Source organism: Cygnus atratus, chromosome 1, assembly GCF_013377495.2.
Source record: "Cygnus atratus isolate AKBS03 ecotype Queensland, Australia chromosome 1, CAtr_DNAZoo_HiC_assembly, whole genome shotgun sequence".
NCBI classification, from domain to species: domain Eukaryota; kingdom Metazoa; phylum Chordata; class Aves; order Anseriformes; family Anatidae; genus Cygnus; species Cygnus atratus.
Window position 1 is genome coordinate 98,115,757 of NC_066362.1, and position 21,006 is coordinate 98,136,762.

The window sequence follows — 21,006 nt, forward strand, 5'->3', positions numbered from 1 at the left end:
CTTTTGAAAATGAGCATACTTCCAAAGAAGTAATTATACCAGCTTTCCAACATTTAAAATATAACTGCAGAGCAAATAATGATGGTAGTCACAGAAAACATACACAAAATAAAGTCTCAGTTTGCTTTGCAATCTTTTCAGTCTCTTCATAAAAATGAAGTACGTGTATGGTAGTGTCTCAACTTGTCACCAGAACGAATCTCTCAGTTTCTCTTGGTGAAGGGACAGACTCATTTTAATTTCAAACATTTGGGCAAAAAGAGAGGGCCTATGAAGACAACTGTTCTGAAAAAAAATTACAGAAGGCACAAAATAGTATGCTAAGAGAGGGTTTGCTCTTGTCCCCCTTTCAAAGCTGACCATCTCCTTAGCAATGAGGAATACAGCAAGGGGAGATGTTACAAAGTCAAGAGCATCACATAGGAAAAATACAGGACAACACAGGAATGTCCAGCTGCTGCAGCTACACACATTGGGCTACAAAGAATAAGAAGCTGCTGGACATACTTAGGGCTGTGTAGCATATAGAATCATAAAGGCATGGGAAAACCCAGGATCAGGTCTTGACAACAGGCAGCCAACGATTTGAAATTAGCCTTAAGGCTGGACACGACTGGAGTTGCACCTTCACATTTTCCTTTTCTAAAAGCACATTCTCCACACATCAGCTTTAAGAGTCTGTAAAACCAGGTGCAACTACTTGATATTGGTATCAAGCCATGTGTGTCTCACTCCCACCATTATCTTTGTCTTTACATTCCCTCTCTCTCATTTTTGCTTGGTGGGAAGATACAAGCAAAAGAAGAATAGCCTGACTTCTGGCTCTGTTTTCAGTTTTTGTATTTGTTTGTCAAAACCACAACTCTGCACAAAGAAAAGCAAACAAACGCTTTCTGAATTGACTGTTCTAGACACGTTAAGTTTTTATTGTGCAAGTGTATTGCAAAATAATCCAGCAGATTGCTCTAAATTGAGGAGTCAAGTCAACGCATGTGGAATTCATAAAGCATGCCTTCCATCTCAACATGGCAAACCCAAAATTTCCATGAATTTCCTACAGACTGTTAGAGGTTACAAATAAAATTTAATAAAAAGATTACTAGAAAAAATTCCCTGCAGTTCCTTAGCAGCTCCTTTGTTACCCAGGAAAGAGAAGCTCATCAAATAGGCATGGCCTGACCTTTGTTCTGTCAATGTATCTTCCAATTGCAAAAGCTTTAATGGCATCAAAGTCATGTGATCTCTTTTAAAACATAAGATTATGACAAAGGCTTGCTTTGTCAGAAAAACAAGGTAAGAACAGTCTTGCTGACTGTTCTACCTGGAATGGGAAGTCCCAAATATCCAGCAAGATGAAACAGCTGAAGCAGAGTTTTCTCTCAAAAGATAAGACTTTTTTCCCCCCAAAGTCCTCATAATGAACTGCAATTAGCACAAAAATATATAAATAAATTACTAAAACCTAAGCTAACAAGCTTTGGGAAGCATATAACCTGAGGGCATGTTCCAAGAACAGGCCAAACACAGGAGTGACCTCGCAGCAGAAATTCTTGTTGCTGAATGATAAGATTCTGTGCTTTCTTAAAAACAGGCAACAATGCAGGCTATTGCCAAAGCATGCAATTTACAATTTCTTCACATATAGTTATGGCACAACACTTTGTTATCAGAATAATTACTTTTTGCAACTTTCATCTTCTTTCAATCAAATTAAAGCTTATTATTCTGCCCACCTTAATGTTAAATGTTACATATTTAAAGATGAGCCTGGAGAAATCGATGCAAGTCAGAAACATTTGTTGCTAACTTCCATTTAGTGTTATCTGGATGCCATGTTAACAAGCTGATACAAAGTTAGCAACATGATCATTCACCAGCATGTGGACTGTGGTCACCACAATATATGAAATAGAATTATGAGACCCAGATGTGCCCCATGCTTGACAAAAAAATTAGATTTTATTCATTGCAAACCACTTTGTAAAAGACAATGAAAGATGCAGACAGCTCGAGTGCAGTTTTGAGGCTACAATTTGCATACAAACATCTTGCCCCCATGTAGCTCTTCAAGCTGAGTTGTGAAGCCAATGAGCTCCAAGTGCAGGGTAAGAGAAAAATGCACCTTTCATTCCCTCAGAAGCACGTGTAATCTTACTCCTATGCGAGGAAAAGGGGAAGGTAACAGTTAAGAGAACACTATTCTTCCTGATATCCTCTTTGAATTCTTGACCTTTGTACTAGTTTGTCTTCATCTTCTCAGGAAGCTGAAGCTGGTAACCTGGCTGGTGTCAGTCTCTGAACTGCTTGAAAACAAAACACCCCTCCCTCCCCGGCCTCCCCCCAGCCCTTTCTGAGATGTCTGTAAAGTGAGAAATCAACTGCTGAAACTTAAGCCTTTTGTTCCTATTCTTCCTTCTCCATAGCATGAATTGTCCTCATCTTTTTTTTCCTTGCCTCAAGATGTATGTGCTTCTAAAAATTTCAGAAAACTAATTATGTGAGAAGAGAGGTATCCAGAGAGTCTGTTCCTGTAATATACTTCTTCATCTAACCACAGCTATTAGTTACCTACCTTGACATAAATCATAGGGAGTGTCTGTTTGGCCCGACTATAATGTCTGGCAACTCTGTATACTGTTTCAGGAACATAGTCCAGCACCAAGTTGAGGTACACCTCATCTTTCTGAAAAAGAATAGAAGAGAAAAAGAAAATCAATAATAGTTTTGAAGCATGAAGTACAATAAAAGCATTCAGAAAAACTGACAGGTTGAGAAATCTGTGGACCTTCTAAGTGCATCTTCAGTGGGCGTGTGAGCTGCCACCAAACTGTTTTTCCTGTAGGCTTAGGACCGGACCTGTGCTCTAATACCGAAGTCAAATTTATGTTTAAGGTCACATGAATCAATGTGGTCTCTACCATAAGGCATTTTCTGATTATAAATGAGGACAAAGATTTAAATGTTCTGCCTACTCAATATTTTCATTAGGAGATATCACCTTGAAATATTTTCCTCATTATAAAAAGCAGGCTAACCAGCCCATTAGTCCCTACCCTGTCAAAACCCAAGAAGTGCAAACTTGGAATTATCCAACTCACACCCCACAACTACACATAAAAAGAAAAAGTTTAAAAACCCTCTTTTAGAAATGTTACTTTACTTTTACTGAACTGTTAAGAGGTTAATTACTAGCCATTAATATTACCTATTCACAGACAGCAACCCAATGTTAATATTCATAACCATTCTGTTTACAAGTATTTTGAAGTCCCAGTTTTGTCCAACTTAAGCTTACAAACTCATTCTGGGTAAAAGAGAACAAGATAAAAAAATTCAAGAATCATTTTTATTATCTGGAATCAGGTTAGAGGTCTGTGTGAATGTAATACAAAGAAACAACAGAAGTAGCTTTATAATAAAGTACTTTGTTACAGAATATATTAGCAAAGGAAAGCAGGAACAAAGAGGAATTAAATGACACAGTGCTATAATCACATAGTGCCTAATTGTGGAAGAGATCATTTCAGTGGTAAAACAGGTCTTAAAAAGACTTCTGATATTTTAATGCAGTCTTCTGTGCAAATTATCAGGACTGCAAATAGATTTAATTATACCCTCCTCCCCCCAACATTAATTATATCAACCTGAAAATTTATTTTTGAAAGCTAGGTGAATTGAGCAGAAGTAACCTCTACTGCACTTGCTGCATTAAGAACTGGGTCTTTCTACAGGAAAGGTGATACGGAGCGATACGCCATGGATGGGAGCTCCCAGGTCTTCAGCTGGAGCCCCCTTGTCAGCAGGTCCACTGCCTATGTGTCGTAATGCTTCTCAACTTGAAAACAAACCTCATTTAGCTGCAATTTAATAATATTACTGTGACTTAATTAGTCACTTAGAGTACAGTGTGGTGTTACTCTCACAGCTTTCCGTGTGCCTTAGCTGTCCCGATCCTGCCTGGACAAGTAGCAGCAATCTCCGCTGGGTACATAAATGGCATGTAGTAACACACACACAAACACCTCGAATGCATGATGTGTGAACAGCTGCTGGCTTTTGCATCATTTTCAAGATCTCTGTTCATTGTTATTTGACAACACATGCTTGTACTTTCAGGACATCTCAGCAGCTCTTGCCAGTACCTCTTAACAGGCCAAGTCACCTTGCAAGGACCTGCCTGCATCACTCTTCCCTACAAAAAAGATGCTCTTCTTTAAACACCGCTGCTTAAATAACAGTGGTAACAGCATTGGCACTATGTGAATTGCAAAGGCCTGCTAGCTTGTGACTGCTCTTACTGAAATTTTCGCACTTTCTCTTCTGCAGAAACAATTCTTCTTTCCCTTTCCCTTCAAGCCAACAAAAATCCACCACCACCCCCTACACTTAGGTCAGAATTTTCAAGGAATTAGTTATAATAAAATATACACCCTGAAAAATCAAGTTAACTTATGCCTGGTAAGACAGCCTGTATACCAAGAGAGCAAACAGTCTCATGAAAATGAGAATGTTTGATTCAGTGTAGATAAAACGTGATGAATGATTGCCTCTCAGAGAGCAGTGCAGTCGTACTAGTAACAAGTCAATGTGCAAAGCACTCTGTTGCTAAGGTTGATTAATTTCTTTCAAAGAATTCATGTTCCATGTATCAAAAAAGATTTACGAGACATTAGACAAAAAAACGAGTAAAAATGGAATTATAGTGATTTCATTATCCTCTCACAATACAAGGAAAAGGGAGACATAAAACTAATACATATGATTATTAAACTCTTTCTACACTACTTCACAGCAGTGAGTTTCAAGAAATAAAGAACTCTGCTTAGTTTGTACCATCTTTTTCACTTCTCTCCTCCATTTTGATTTTCATTTTTGCATTCTTTTGGAAATAAGACTAATTCAATGGTGTAACATGAGGACACCTCAGTTGCAGAGGTGGAGATCTTGCACCCGCCAGTCCCTGAGAGTTTTGATGCCAGCCACAGCACTTGAACAAACTACATGGGCTTTGCATGGTGTTCCTGTGTAAATGTCTATCACGTTATCACCTACAACATGTGATGGCACATTAACACCTTTTCCCCCAGCCAATGAACAAATTGTCTAGATCTATATATCTGATGGACCCAGAACTTTAATACACAACTATAGAGGCCAGCCTTCTGCTGTTGGCTATGTAAGAAGCAACATACTCCACTCCTACCACAAGCAACTGACACTTCAGAAGTGCCCTAAATAGCTACTTTCATGAATTAAAGATGATTCAAGTGTTCTGGCCTACCTCCTCCTGATGTCACCTGGTACAACTCTGATAAACACTTAGAGTACAGTTTTCAAGAACTATCACCCTTCTCTGTGAGCATGATCTGGATGAAAATAACATCCAAATTACCAGGATTCCCCCAAACAAGGTTCAGTATGAGCCAGAAAGCATTCATGGCCTGACAAGCTCTGAGGATGATGTAACCTGGTGTGCCTACCTCATGCATTCCTCCTCAACACATATTTTTCCAGTGACCCAGATGTATTACAACAGGAAACAGGGTGAGCTCAAAGAGCTTGCCAAATGAGGGCAATTGCTTCAGGATCAGGAGAAAGGATCGGGGCTTATCTTTCCGTTACAGGAAGCCTTCTTCAGACCTCACCAAGTATTCCACATCTGACTTGTTCCCACACTAATGTTTTGAAATTGCTGGGCTGGGAACCAGCCAAGGTAACCTAACCATCAAGAGCACATCTGAAACACCTCTACAGAGCCCAGAAGGATCAGGAGTAGACTGCATCACGTAAGTGGCAGAAATCTAATATAAAACATCATTAAATAACACACACTTCCTTACAGACGTTGGGATTGAATAGATTATTAGCCTTCTTCCACAGCTCAAATGTTTAAGTGCATCCATGTTTTCCTGTGCTTGCTGCTCAGGTGATTACCATGTACGCTTTGAAAAGAAAAAGGGGGTGGGCAGGGAGCCAGATCCTGAAATACAGGATCAATGCATTTCATTAGGATTTTGACTTTAGCCCTGCAACTCATTTCTGATCAATTGCCTCAAATGTTAGAAGCTGCTTTTTGTCACTTGGCAGACAAACTCTCAGCTGACACATGCTGCGCTTCTAAACACCTAAAGGCGCCAGAACAAAATAACCATGGCCTAGTCATTGAACCAGCATGCATCTCTCAAGAACCAATAATTCAAGCACTATTTCACTTTGGAAACACTTCACAGAAATAAATACCATTACAGACTGTGCCACAGTGAGAGGCACGAGTAGGGCACAGGAGCCAAAGCATTCTTGCAGCTTATTTTTTGTTGTGTCAGAAATCAGAGATTAAACAGGCTGCAAGTACAGGCTCCAGCACATGAACATTAAACACCGCAAGGCTGAAGACCCAGTGAAAGTAAAAACATTACTGACATAGAAAAGGCTGCACAGAGGTCACAAACCCCAGTTTTAGAACTCTCCTGGCCTTCAGTCCACACAAGCAAACGTTCTAAGCACCATCCAGTTGAGGCTCAGTATGGCAGATATAAACCATTAGCTGGTGAATTAAAGGATTCACTCTTATGGATTGTCCCTTGCAGGAAAAGGACAAATATCCCTTCTCAACAAACCTCAGATTAATCCTGAGTGGTTTCTATCAGCTTTTGATTATTTTTTCCACAAATCACGCACTGTATTTACAACGTACAAAACTGCAATCAACATCAGTCAGTCACAGGACAACTACCTCCCCTACTCACCACTGACACAATGATAGAAGCCAGTCAGTTCGCCGAAGGCAAAAGGAGAGAGGATCACAGGGCATGCTCTGAAGAATACATCAGCATCTAGGATGATGTCAAAACTTCTTGTCAACTGTCACTCCTACTCTGAGGAGAATTTCTCTAAGCACCAAGTAATACGATAAAAAGGCTATGAAACTGTTCTGGGTGTTCTTCTACGGTGACCAAACTTACTGGTCAGCATCTGGAAAGAGTGGTGAATATTTTCATTTCAGTTTTCATCTGTCATGTCAGTAACAGCGTGGAGGCAACTGTAAGGTTTGCAAGTGGTGTTTAATTTGTTTGTTTTTTAAATCCCAGCCCATTTCCCTGAGTTAGTTGGACTCCATATGATCAATTAAAGATAAGGAATATGCCTCAAGAATGCACTTCTTATTGAAATTATCCCAAGGCATCACTATTGGGACTATATGAGGTTAGTAAGCCTTCATTTTACTCAAATGGATCCCATTTTCTTTACGGTATGAAAGAACTCCACCAATGTTGGGAAGATATGTGCTACGCATGTGGACTGTTAGTGTCAGGATGGCAGCTACACCAAGGGTTCTGTCAGAAAGTGCTGAAGGATTTAACTCGGATTTTGGAAGCCAGAAAACTGATTTTAGCATCTCACGTGGATTAAGCCTTCTTTCAGAGTGCATTACTTAAACACCAGAGTGTCAGCGTTAGGTAAGATACGCCCTTCACCCTGGTTACGTTTAGACAATGTAAAAGGTTCGAAGTCATGCTGGTTTTGCCCTCAATATAAAAAAAGAAAAAAGCTTTTACTTCTTAAAGCTACAACCAACACATAATCCAAACTCTTATCAGACACAGTAAGACGTACCTTCCTTCTCTTATCTTGAAGGCTGACGTGGTACTTTAAAGATACAACGCCTTTGGTGCTGCTTTTGAAGACAAAGCAAGAATTTGCAGCCTTCCTTCTCTAACTACTTAGTAGCCGTGACAAATGGAAAAATTTAAAAATGCAAAAAATGCTGGAACTGACCTTATTTGTATGAAGGAATGGTGACATCCAGTGGCCACATGTGCGTGTTTATACTTACAGTTTACAACCACATCTATTTCCAAACTGAACCGTGGCTGCCATCAAAGTAAAGGAGTCCTAAGACTACATCTGCAGCTGCAGCTTTACCCAGGTAACTCCAGAGGAGTAAGAGAAGTTGAAGAATCAACTTAATACATCACTTAACACAATTGTTAAGTGTTCAGAAAGATACTATTTTCTATTGATACCACAAACATTGGGTAAAATATTTCCTTCTCTGTTCCCTCAGTGCCTATGACAGAGTTTGAGGAAATTACACGCGTCTCAAGCTTACTGCTCCTACATCTACCCATCAAAAGATTCCCAAACTGGCCCAAAATTCTCATTACTGTTCAGCATGATATAGTCTGAGGTAGGAACTGCCTATCCGAGCAGCTGTGATGGCAGCTTAAGGACAAAAGTAAAGCCAACCAATGTAATTTTATATATCAGATCTTTCCTGTGTCTGGCTCTAAAATAGTTATTTGCATCTCGTATCTTTGATCACTGAAAAAGGCTACAGTACTAGGTGATGCACTAAGCCTTGTGTTCTAATGCAATACTTTTTCCCTTCATTAAAAAAATTGTTTTTCCCTCCAAACAAGACTGCAGTAAGGAAAAAGGTCCTTCCTCAAGACAATTTAGGAATGCCTGCCTATCTCATTTATTCTATGCCCTGTCAAGTCCTCATGCTTTTAGCTGTATTTCCAAGGAGAACTATTTCTGTGAAGTTGGAAGCAGCCTCCCAACATCTGAAAGCTGGAATCGATCTGTGATCTTTGACACAGGTGATCTATGGATATTTGAACATCTTTCAAGCAGAGACTATGCCATCAGCTGGCATCAAATCTGTGGGAAGGTGAAAATCAGCAGAGAAAGCTGGGATGTTGTGGCTGTCCTGCATACCTTGCCAAGAAGGCAATAAGCAGAGCTGTTGCACACACATGATCTTCTTGCCTGCGTGCTACTTCCAGGCTGAGTGGAAATGTCTGAATCAGGATATACCCATGAAAGCAACCTAGGCAAGACAGCATACACTGTGTCTCCAAATTGCACCTGCCTCAGCACAAAAAATACTAGCTGCTCTCCTAACAGCCATCCAAGAAGATCATAGAAGTGGCTAGAACTGGTAGAGTACTGGTTTGAGAAGACAAAAGTGACTCACCAGACATATGGGACAGGTCAGGGACCTAGAGAAATCACGGAGCCTTCCACTTCCACAGCGTGCATCGACCACAGAGGACCCACTGCTGCCTACTCCAAAGCCCTGCTGCAGGCAGGCATAACTGCTATTTCTGCTAACAAAACCTACTCAAAATCAGAGAGAGACCGCTCATAGCTGCAGCTGAGGAAGTTCCCAGCATGTTGCTAGCACTAGCAGCAGTAACTGATAATCATTATCTGATGACTGGTGCCTTTTTTGAAATGAACTTGGCAGACCTCAGGCAAGGACTACAGAGCTACCAACATTACAAACTCACCGTAATTGGCATTAATTGCTCCTTTGTTGACAGCACAGCAGATCTGCCAAGGATTAAATGGATCGTAGTGACTAAATTCATCTGTAGTGATGGCCGTTCAGCACTTTACTAGGCTGGTGCAAAACATTCACATAGGCTGTGTCAATTTGGAATTGGGATCAAGGCTCTGTCATCAGTGGAGTATTTTGTGCAAAAACTGTCTTTTTGGGTGTGTGGGGTGGGTGTCACTCCTGCAAGAGAGAATGGCGATGCTCATGCCTCTGAAGGTGGAGGATGTACCTCTTCCTAACAGGGATATGATCCTGGAGAAACGCTAGCTGTTCAGCAAAGCCTGAATTTCCAACTGGCCAGTCGCTCCCTTCTTCCAAAGTTCTTCATTGCAGCTTAGTACATTGCTGCCAAAGCGCCTCTGAGCTGCATCTATAAACTGCTGTGCACTCTCTCCTGCGCATTTATTTTAAACCTCAGTCTAAGTCTATGGGAGTAAATTTCTACCCTGAGTCTGCATGGACTTTTGGCTGCACGCCTTCACAGCTGAGGCTAAATAAAACTAAAAATCAATTAAAGCATGCAGAAAGGCCAGCTCAGCCTCCACAAAAGAGTCAGCCTATTTGTATCGCCTATTTGTGAGCTTTCATATGTTTTCTTTGACTACTCTGAATACCAAGCCACCTTAAAGAGAAAAAAACGTTACATAACCAGAGTCATGATTACTCAACTAAAACAGTATTTACTTCACTTTTATACAGTTTGATGCAGGAACAAATCTTTCCAGTGACCTCTCTTCCTCTTTTGGGCACGGATCAGGATCAGATCAATCAGACTATTAAACAATCAAAAACATCCACACAAGAAAACCTGACGGTTATGAAATACCACAAAGATGTATCCAAACCAGAAACGCAGAGAAATAAAATGGGGATTAGGAAACCTTATTTCAGGTTTTACATAGCTGAATAATTTCATTCAGCAGCCACTGATTTAAGATGATAGCTCGGGCTGCAAAACATTGGGGATTACTCTCAGCACAGGAGCCAAAGGGAGTGCTATTCAGTCTGTCCACATCCAGCCTCCCTTGGAGCATGGTTCCAAAGGTCCTCAGCAGAACTGAGCTAAAAATGACAGGCAGCAAGACTATCCCCTGCCCCTACATGCTTCACTACATCAACATCTACATTTTTGTATCATGTTGCAGTCCCTGAAATTAAGGAAAAGTAGCAATATCAAACCAGAAGAGTATGACTTCCTAATACAGTCTGACCTCCTAGAGGTAAGCTGACCAGCCAAGTGGGCAACTTGCTCAAGACCCTACCATGAGGCAGAATACCAAAATTACCACTACACACAGCAGAGTTGTCTAGCCCTACAATCCTGCCCATTTTTGCCATGGATTACCTGGTAAACCACTAATCAGAGAACTACGCGTGGAAAAGACTTGCAACTACTTCCATCAAGAGATTATTCCACACACAAATCAACCTACTAGTTGGTTCTTCTTTCTTCCCCTCTGTTTCTTTCCACTAGTCATAATTACAGGTTTTGGACTACTGAAAAGCACATTAGAACTACAAAAGTCAGTGTCCTGCTATCAGTCACCTCATAAAGCCTCGGAAAAAAAAGAAATCTGAATCTACTCTGGCAAACTCATTAAGGAAATCCTTTGGAAGAACCGAGTTACTCAGCAGGTCTGACAAACGTCTGTAAATTTAGAGAAAGACAGAACTGAGGAGGATATAGTTTATAGAAGCAAGCTGAATGCCAAGCCCGTCAACTGTCTTATTAACACATATTACATGCTCTCTGTGAGCTCTCTTATACTGAAACTTATTAGTCAAACATGATTAATACATAGTCAGTATGTAAAACAATATATGTAATATATAGAAAGGTATAAATGTGTGCATATAAATGCATGTATTTATACACAAATATACACATGCACATATCTATGTAAGATATACCTATATAAAGGTAATATAAATTCAAAGATGCTCAGAAATGGGGGATTCACACAGTCACAGAAAACAAAGGAGAAGGAATCGGTCAAAGCCATGTTTGATATAGGAATTCCCTGCTGCTAATGCTGGATTGCTTTTGGTGAAGGCAGAAAAGAAGCTTAAATAAATGGAAGAAATAAAAATGAGAAGTTTATCTCAAGAAAAGAATATAGAGCATTCAAACACTTTAACCAATCCTGATAGCCCCTGAAAGGGTGAACAGAGCACTTCAAATCTCTACAAACTAACTATAACTTTAATGCAGCTAAAGAAGAGTCTCACTATCAAGTGTTATTTAGAATTGATTTTTGCTGTTGTTTCCAGACTTCTATCACAGAATTGAACTCTGTCTTGCTAGAATAAAACCCGTTTTAAGGTTGCTCAATGCCTAAAAATGCCTAATGCTTAAAATGAACTAACATGACTATTAGGCACACAGATTTCAAAGAACACCCATCTAAATTACTGGATTTGGAGAAACCCTTTGAGGCACCTAGAAATCAAGACAAATTTAAGCTTCTCAGATATTAACAGAAAAAAAATATATATATATATATATGGGCTTAGAGACACTGGTATCAAGCACCAGATAAAAGGAGAGAAGTCCAAGGAACGCTTCAGCTGGGACCAACACGTGGAGTGAACATGGCAGCATGAAAACATTTATGCAAGAGAATCTTTGATATGTAGGGAACAAAATTAAGTTCAGTTTGAAACCATTTTATTAAAGGGATCAGCAGCATAATAGTTACTTCTGAAGCATTCCCATCATTGCTTGACTTTAGTTAATTAACAATCCACTGCTATTAGTCTGTGTTTACTTTATGCTGAATTCTACATGAAGACAGTAAACTATTGAAGTTCCACTTATGCTGCTAGGATTTTCTGCTATACTTTCCTTGGATTTTCACACTACTCTTCCCACTGGACTCGGCTTCAAGAATTACTTTACAAAAAGCCCTGTGTATCTAGCATCGAAATCTGCAACTGCTTCCTATGTGCCCTTCCTGGTTACCCGATGGGACTCCAATGAGACCACCTTACACTTTTCTCCTTTTCTTCCACTCTCCAAAGAGCCAGCTGGATCATGACAGTAACATGAAGGAAAAGATGCTATTCCTTCCCAAGCTGACAGAAACATGAGAAAAGAGGCTATTTTTCCTCCCCAGCAGATGAGCTTCAGAACCCCAACTTGCTACTACCTAGAGCTTTTCCCAAACAGCAGCTGACAAACTAATTTGCAGTTAGCTGCACATGCTGCTGCCAAAGTGGAAATACAAGCCAATTATGCATCGTTCTGTGCAGAACTGCAAAGAGACCTTGCAACCTGAATAGGAACATTATCGCTGCTGACGCTGGGCTGAGTGCACCTTTGCCCTAGGGACTGGTTCACATTTGTCCCATTTTGCAACAAGGTGGTAGTGGAAGTCTCAAAGGCACAAAGCAGAGGCATGAACAGAGAGGAGCAAAAGGAACTTGAAAGAAAACTTCTCCCTGAAGCATTAAGATTGACTTGTTGTGGGACAGAGGCTGCATTTTTAAAAACAAACCCAGCTCTGCCAAGAATTAGCCACATGGAGTTGAAGCAGCTAAGTGGAAAATCTAGTCAACAAACTCAACATCAAGTTAAAGATTTCCAAAAGAGTTTTACTTAAATTATTGTTAGAGAAGAACTCCTGGAACACTGTTCTCAAGTTTTAACACTTCCACTGTTTGCAGAAAATTTCTGAAAGCTGTTAGATAAGGCAGTTGCCTTCTGCTTGTTTCCTGAAGTTCTACTTCCCACTGGCCAAGTTACAAACTGCTTTAAAAAAATAAATATATAAAGAATCCATAACCAAGCCCTCCTTCTCAGTATTTCTATTCTTATAATTTCTGGTTACATGCTAAATGATCACAATATAACAACAATAAAACACTTCTACTGCACTACCACCAAAAGAACAGACATATCAAACTGTAAGTGCTCGCCAAAGAATTGTAGGGGAGAGAAAGATGAAGGCATGATTTCCTCCACCCAAAAAAAAAGTTGAAAAAAGACATATATATTTCTCCTCGATTCCTGCAAGCCGGTTCTGCAAGCTTTCTATGGACACAGGCAAGGCATAGGGCCAGGCATCCTCCAGGCGTTCTCAGAGAGGTAACAACAGGGCTCCTCCAATTCTCCTCTGTGCGCTGCACAGGGCTGCAGCGACCTGCCGCCGCCGACTCATCTTGGAGGCATCAGCTCCTTCCCTAGCTCCTGGAGACAAGGGGCAATGGCCATGAAGTGGTTTGCCTCTCCCATCCTGTCAACCCACAACACTGTGGCAGCCGCAGTTAATGGCCTTCCTACTGCTATCAGCTCAGGTACACAGTCCTTTTTAGCACTGCAAGGTGTACTGGCATCCGAAGGCAACTAAGGATACGATCTGCTTATAAAATGGTAAATTACAACATTCATACAAATTATTTTAATAATTTATATAAATATTTATAGCTATATACATATACAAAAGAGACCAGAGGTATTTCAGAAGGTCATCTAGCCTCACTCCCTACCTCCCAGTATTAATAACCTAACTCCCACATAAGCCAGACAGACTTTTTTTTTGTGGGGGGAGGGAGGGAGAAGAAAGGGGGATGACCTTAAGGGTAACCCTGCTTTATGAATGAGGTTGGACCAGATGCCAGCTTGATGCCCACTCCATCCTGAACTCTCCTGTAACTTCACATTAAAACAAAATCTTGTACTCCCTTTCAAAGAAAAAAAAAAGGAACATTTTGAAAGAAAACACATGACAACACCCACTTCTTGAGATTTATTAAATCCTGCTATCTGCTCCTTCCTGTGGCGTATAAACATTCTGATAAATGCTGCAATCACGTGATTACTTTTTTTTTCCCCCTCTGATTTTGAAGCTTAGTTTCTATATGGTAGAGACACAAGGAAGGGGGACAGAGATATATAGAGACTGGGTTTGGGAAACATCACATTGGTGGTATAAATCTAGAGAGCTTAACGCTAAATCCTAGAAAACTATCTGTTCTTACAGAAAGGTAGTGCTAGAATGTGCGGATGAAGCCCTGCTGTGTTTAACTGAATTCAGGAAGAGGGAGAGTGTATCCAAATCTGTTTTGTTCTGCTACAATAATAACACTACTCCTCACGGACCACCACACTTCTACAAAGAAAGAGATCTGCTCCAAAACAACCTGTTTAGTACCACTACAGTGTTTTCTCAGCGCTAGCACATCTACTATCTTCACACTCTTTTTTGTCTCTATAAATTGAAACAGCTCAGTTTGGCCCAGATCGTTACTAGGAGGCATTTTCCAGTTTTTTGTTCTTACCTTCTCACCACTGGAGTAGAAGAAATAACGCAATCGGACAATGTTACAATGATCCAGCTTTCTCATAATCTGGAGCTCTCGGTTCTGAAAAATAAAAAAGAGAAAACCAAACGATTAGGAAAACTCTTGTGCTGGTTTTGGCTAGCTGGTATTGTGCTGTGCTTTGGATTGAGGATGAGAATAAAGCTGATAACACACCCATGTTTTACTCATTGCAGAGCGGTGCTTGCGCTGAGTCGAGGACTTTTCAACTCCTCGAGCTGCCCTGCCAGTGAGGGGCTGGGGGTGCACAAGGAGCTGGGATGGCACAGAACCAGGACAGCTGACCCCAAGTGGCAAAAGGGACATCCCATACCAGGTGGCATCGTGCTCCTCGATAAACCCACGGGAGCTGGTCAGAGGGAGCTGCTGCAGTGTGGGGTCCGTCCGGGCATCAGACAGTTGGTGGTGAGAAACTGCATCATGCATCACTTGCTTTGTGATTCTTTATTATTTTCCCTTCCTTTTCTGTTCCATTAAACTGTCTTTATATCAGCCCACGAGTTTTACCTTTCTCCGGTGCTCTCCCCCATCCCAAATTGGGGGAGTGAGTGAATGGCTGTGTTGTGCTTAGCTGCCTGCCTGGTTAAACCACAACTCTTCTCTCAAGAAGCTAGAGTACTGCAATTAATACCTTAAAATTCAGATGTAGAAGCTGACAAACTAAGGATCCAAAGAACAACAGGAAGGTGGAAAGATGCAACATCTTTCTTGTTGTAAGAATAACAGTTGATTAGTCTTCCAATTACTTTACCACTGAGAGTATCAACATCTTTGAGTCCATTTTCTCTCTAAAATACAGGCCCACAAATCCACTGCAAAGCCCAGTAGTTACCTACTCACATTATCAAAGCTTCAGTGGTAAAAGCCAAGAAAACATTAACTTTGCATTTCTGTTTTCTGATCTTACAGTAATACAAGATATCAGCTAGAATAGTTAGAAGCCTTTCTCCTTGAACACTGTAAAAATAATGTAAAAGCAAACATAACGTTTCCACCTACACACCTCTCCTCCACCCTGAAAAACAGGTTTGTGATGGAAGAGCACTTCCCTTACCATATTCTTTGCAGTATCAACACAAAGACATGTAATTGAGAAGGGAACTCCATTCTCATTTTTGTTCAACCAAGGTTTAACTAGATGTGGGCAGAGAAAATAACACTATTTTCCCATTTTATATCAATCTGAAAAAAAAGGTTAAAATAAAATCAGTTCATTACATACATAATCAACCGGCAACTTTACTGCAATACCCACTGCAACTGAGCCCTAAACAAATTAGGGAGCCTCTAGCCTAACCGATAAAAATGAATGAAACTTTGGACTGCAGGTATGCGTAAAAACAAGTAAAATCAGCCCAGTTATGTCTGTTACATTTTATTCCACAGCTGTTGCTGCTCCTTTCTCCTATTGCTACACCTGCGCATCACTTCCTCAATGCCTATATAATCTACAGTTTCAAAACCAGAAGGTATTCTGAATTTAATTTGGATCACAGGGTTGCTAATCGTGCATCCTAACTAGCTAGGATCAGTAATACACAGGTCTTAATAGCTTCATTAACGCTGACAACTTCAGGAATATTTGGGAAGAAAACTGTTTAGCCATGACACATTCACATACTTTGACGCGCAAAAGTAACACCTACTTTGTGAGGTGCTGCTGTCGGAATACTGATGTCATGCTCTTTGTATCCAAGGGTCACATATAGTGCCTATCACTACTAGTGAAGCTTAAGGAGCTCTGCAAGAACCACACAGAGCTTCTCCTGTGAACAAAGTCTGCTTTTAATTCCTCTAAGCCACGTCGCCTTAAAAAAGAGGTGTTAGGCTGGAATATCATTAATCCTTTCATCCTGCCACCAGCTTACTGAAAAAAAATACTTCAGTATTATCCAGCTCTCTACAAACATGAGTGACATCTCACACAGCTCCCAGTTGGCAATTACCCAGCCAGTCGTTAAGGGTAGAGCAAGGCTCCAAGCTTGTCTGGCTTGTGAACTAAAGCCCAGGTCCGTTAGGTGTGCACCAAGACAGACCTGTTCTGACCTGAAGGATGGAAAGAGAAAATAAGAAGAAATCAGGTAGAGATCTCGGAGGCTTTCACGTGTCTCCTGAAGTCCCATGGGGTGGATTTGCAAAAGAGGAATACAGGCTTCATCATGTAACCTCACCAACATACCTTACATCTATAATAGAGTTCTTCTGGTAGGAACAGGAGCTCAAAACTTCTCCGCTTACTCATTCTTTATTAGATATTACCAAGAAGAAATCAACTTGGAGAGTCGTGGTTGGCGTTCCTGTGACACATGGTATCACTCACACTTCTGAGACAAAGACCTTAGCTTCGCTTCCCATCCGAACCGCACACCACCGCTCAGGCAGTGGTATCACCCTGGAACCTTAAAACCTAGGGCAGATTTTAGCTAGTGAGATGAAGCAGGGGTGGATCTAGGTCCTATCAGTCATGGAAACACCTCTTGTGACAAGAGACTAATTTCTCCAATTGGATTTTACAGTGCTTAACTGTTCCTGCAGGACTGAGCCTAACTCTGGGAGTTCCCACACCTCCACTCAATTCCACCAGCAACTCATGGCATGACATAAGACAAATGATTTATTTCTCCCTACCTCACAGTGAGGTGATAATAATACCTTTTATCTCAGGGAATTACTGGAGGAAACATGAATGTACTAAGCACGTAGGTGTAAATAATATTTTAGCAATCCCTCTACTAGCTTCTTAAAATACATGTATACACTCGAAGTCAAGTTATGGCTTCATGTTCTTAAGACAGAACGTATATGCTGATTGGATCTGCTGGAAAAAATCAGGAGGAGTTATTTTAACGAGAGGCTGAAGTTATATTTATGCTCTGGTATCTCATCCTAGCAGAAGTACAATCTGTGCCCACTTTGATGCCTTCCACTCGGATCCATCTCCTCGGGCTCCTACCCAGTCCATCTGCGGCAGACTGACGAGCAGTGCTTCAACCGGTGCTAGTATCAGGGATAGCTCATAAACCAGTTACACAGTGACCTAGATCTTACGTCCCAGAACTAGACAGAATGAAACAACTGTCATCTTAGCCAAACAGTCACCTCAGCCATGTCAAAACCAAGCTGACTTTTTATCATCACTCATGATGAAGTTACAACTGGAAGTAACGTCAGTGGTCACGAAAGCTCGATTGGATGTGGCAGGGAGAAGAAACACTGATGTTTGTGTCAGACTGATGCTTTTAAGAATTATTTTTCTCCAATTAATGCTTCAAGAACTCTCACATTACTACACATTACTTCACTGTGTACCTCTTAAATAAGTACTAGCGATTTCACATCATAAAGCATGCCATTAATTACCAGTGCACAAATACACCAAGGAAAAAATCAGATTATAAGCAGGGAACCCTCAGTGAAGAGAACAGTGACAGATGTCCTACACTGAGCACAAGAGAGAAATGGCACGTCTAAATACAATGCAGACTAAAACCATTTCAAAACACACTGAAGAGAAAGGCTGACAGTGCATGATCAAAATGCAGGGTGGATGAAAACATCAAGCTCATGCTTGTCCTTAACTCCTCATCTTTGTCTTCCCAAGAGCGACATAGGTGAAAAGTCAGGCTCAAAGAGGAAGTCATTCTTCCTCCCCCTTCTCCCAATATTACTCACACAGAAAGAAAGGTTTCGTTTTCATACCAATTGTGAATTTCAGGCTGGGAGGCACTGAAAGCAACGTCACCCTTCAGCACCAGCCTCGCCACAAGAGGATCCAGCAGACTCCCGCTTATCCGAAACACAGCTCCTGCAGCGTGCCTTCCTTTGAGAAGAAGCAACAGTAACAGCACCGCGAACAGATCACTCAGCAGGTTTCTGCTGGGGTTGGATTTCTTTATCTAAAATACATGGCTTTATTCAGAATGCACGGGGCTGCTGATGTGCAGATCCAGAAGACTACTTTACAACCTGTGCATTTCAGCCTTTCAATAGCTACTGAAGCAAACCTAATGTGACAAAAACCTGTTCATCTCTTCTGTAGACTTACCTAGCCCTTACTGTGTGTTATATTCATTATATCAAATTATATATTCATTAAATTGAATTGTATATTCATTATATTAGATACTTGTTATATTGAATAAATCTGGTTGCTCAAAGTTAAAGATTTGGTTAAAGATTGCCAAAATATCATCACATTTATAACTTCAAACAACAGCCAATAAAGCTGATGCATGAAGACTCATGCCTCCTCTCCAAGGTTACACCCCAGTTCCTCATAATTTGCTAATGCTGCAGTTGATATAAAACCGCCAAATCGAGATTATTTCTGCCTCACTACCTTAATCTGCTATAATGGACTAGGATAACCATCTCCCCCACACGCACTCGATTCTGTCCCCATCCAGAGATTTCTAGGGCTATGTCAGTTTGTATTTATCACCCCTAATCTGGATTTGTTTTTTAAAATAATGCCACAAAATGACTGAATCTTCAGAGGTGACTTGATGTGTTATGGATTTGCAGCTTCCTGAACTGGACCACAGCAAATGAAGGTGAAAAGTTTTGTAGTGCCTCTGTCAACATGACACGATCAATATATACCCAACGACATGTAGAAATATCATCTGGGCCCAGTTCAGAGAAGAATTCCTCAGAGCTTCCTTAGCTAAAGGGCACGCTGTATTTTGCTCTTTTTTTTTTTTTTTTTCCTTTTCAAAGTTACTGTTTGAAGTCTCAGCAAGGTTCTTTGAGGAAGATGCTCAAAGCAGATGAAATGGGAAAAACTAGAAACTTGAATTTCTGCCTTGTGTCACACCAAGGATATGACCTGGTTCTTGTGACCACTTAAGACTGCATACCTCTCGTCCTCTTGAGAGAAGACGGAAAGGCTTTCATTTTTCAGGTATAAAATACTAACCTATTTCAACAAACAACTTCAACAACATCTTTCTTGCTTAAAATAAGACCAGCAACTAAAACTAATTCTCATTTTTGCACTTTTTGAACTAGTTTTTGTTCTTTTGGGGGCAATACCTTTGAATATTCAAGCTCAATATGCCTCATCTTTCTCTTAGGTTGGAAACATAAAATGGAGGGCAACTGTCACATGAAGTCTGGCATTACACACAGAGAGAAGCAGCACAGGTAGATCCAGATTTCTCAGCATACATAACCTTCCTCTTATGTCTTTCACATTAGCAGCTTTGTCATTTCTTCTGCTTCCTCCATGACTTTCTCCATTCTCCCATGTTTCTTGTTCTTCTGTAAAGGTTTTTGAAGTGATGCGCTGGAGCAGGGGGGTTCATGAGCAAAGCGGAGGAAAGAACTAGTTTACAGCAGGAGGCATGAAGGCAATGATGAAGCCTCGAGGCTTTTCTTCTTCTTTTTCCCCTGCCTTTTTTCCTGTTCCACTTGAACAGCCTGAATGGCTAGTCACCTCCACTCATGTTCACCTGCTGCACTGCTGAACCTGCCTAGAGAACAGGATCAGGCTGAGACCCTGAGAGATGTAAAGCATTTTCACAGAGCTGAAAGAAGCCCCACTACCCTGTCCATCTCCCCCCAAAGGGAAAAGGCTGGACTCCAAGCACAGAGGCCTCCCAACGTGATCCTAGTCAGCCACGCTCAATGCCTGGCAGACAACTGCACAACATTTAAGCCATACCTCCTAGGCTCAACTTCCTAAGACATCCCAAGACAAAACACCACAGGGGAAGCTGTCGTGCTTCACATAAGCCTCCTGTGGTACAGAGGTAGTACCACAGAGGTTACCAAGAGGTAGTGGGATCATCAGGATCAGCATGTTTTCACTAATATCATTAGTAAATCTCCAATCATACTACGCCTGGTGCACCATAAGCTTGGCTGGACTGACTGCAAATTAAAAGGTGCACCTCTTCTTCTCTAAAAATTCCTGAAGCTGCCTGGGCCATTCCTCAAACATGCATTTCAAACACTGCCAGTCACAAGGCTCCTTTTAACACTGTCTTTCTGTTACCAAAATAGTGACAGAAATTATTCTGGGGCTCACAAAATTATCCTCCTTCTACAGACAAATGATGGAATCTGCCCATGCCAGCCATCAGTAGCTAGACACCCACAAAAAGTCCATTTTGCGGTCAAGCAATTTCAAGCAGTGAGAAACGCCAGCAGGGATCACAGTTTTCCTCCCTTACATTTGAATCATGGATTAAGACAATTCCCCAGCCTTCCTCTTCCTGCTGGTCACAGCATATTTCCAACGTGGGCAGACCTATGTTCAAAAGAAACCCTTTTGCCACAACCACCATCCCCCGTTAGTGCTGGTCCACTGGTGATTGTGAAAGGCTTGCAGCCCA

General features: G+C 41.0%; 1 protein-coding gene across 2 annotated transcripts in view; it reads right to left on the reverse strand.

Moving 5' to 3' along the window:
- Positions 1 to 21,006, reverse strand: part of GSK3B (glycogen synthase kinase 3 beta) — a 146,408-nt gene that overhangs the window by 50,607 nt on the left and 74,795 nt on the right. For both annotated transcript variants that reach the window (XM_035540407.2, XM_035540406.2), the window contains exons 3-4: positions 14,627 to 14,710; positions 2,573 to 2,683 (exon numbers count right to left, since the gene is read on the reverse strand). In XM_035540407.2, coding sequence (XP_035396300.1) covers positions 2,573 to 2,683; positions 14,627 to 14,710 — 195 coding nt within the window. The remainder of the gene's footprint in view (positions 1 to 2,572; positions 2,684 to 14,626; positions 14,711 to 21,006) is intronic.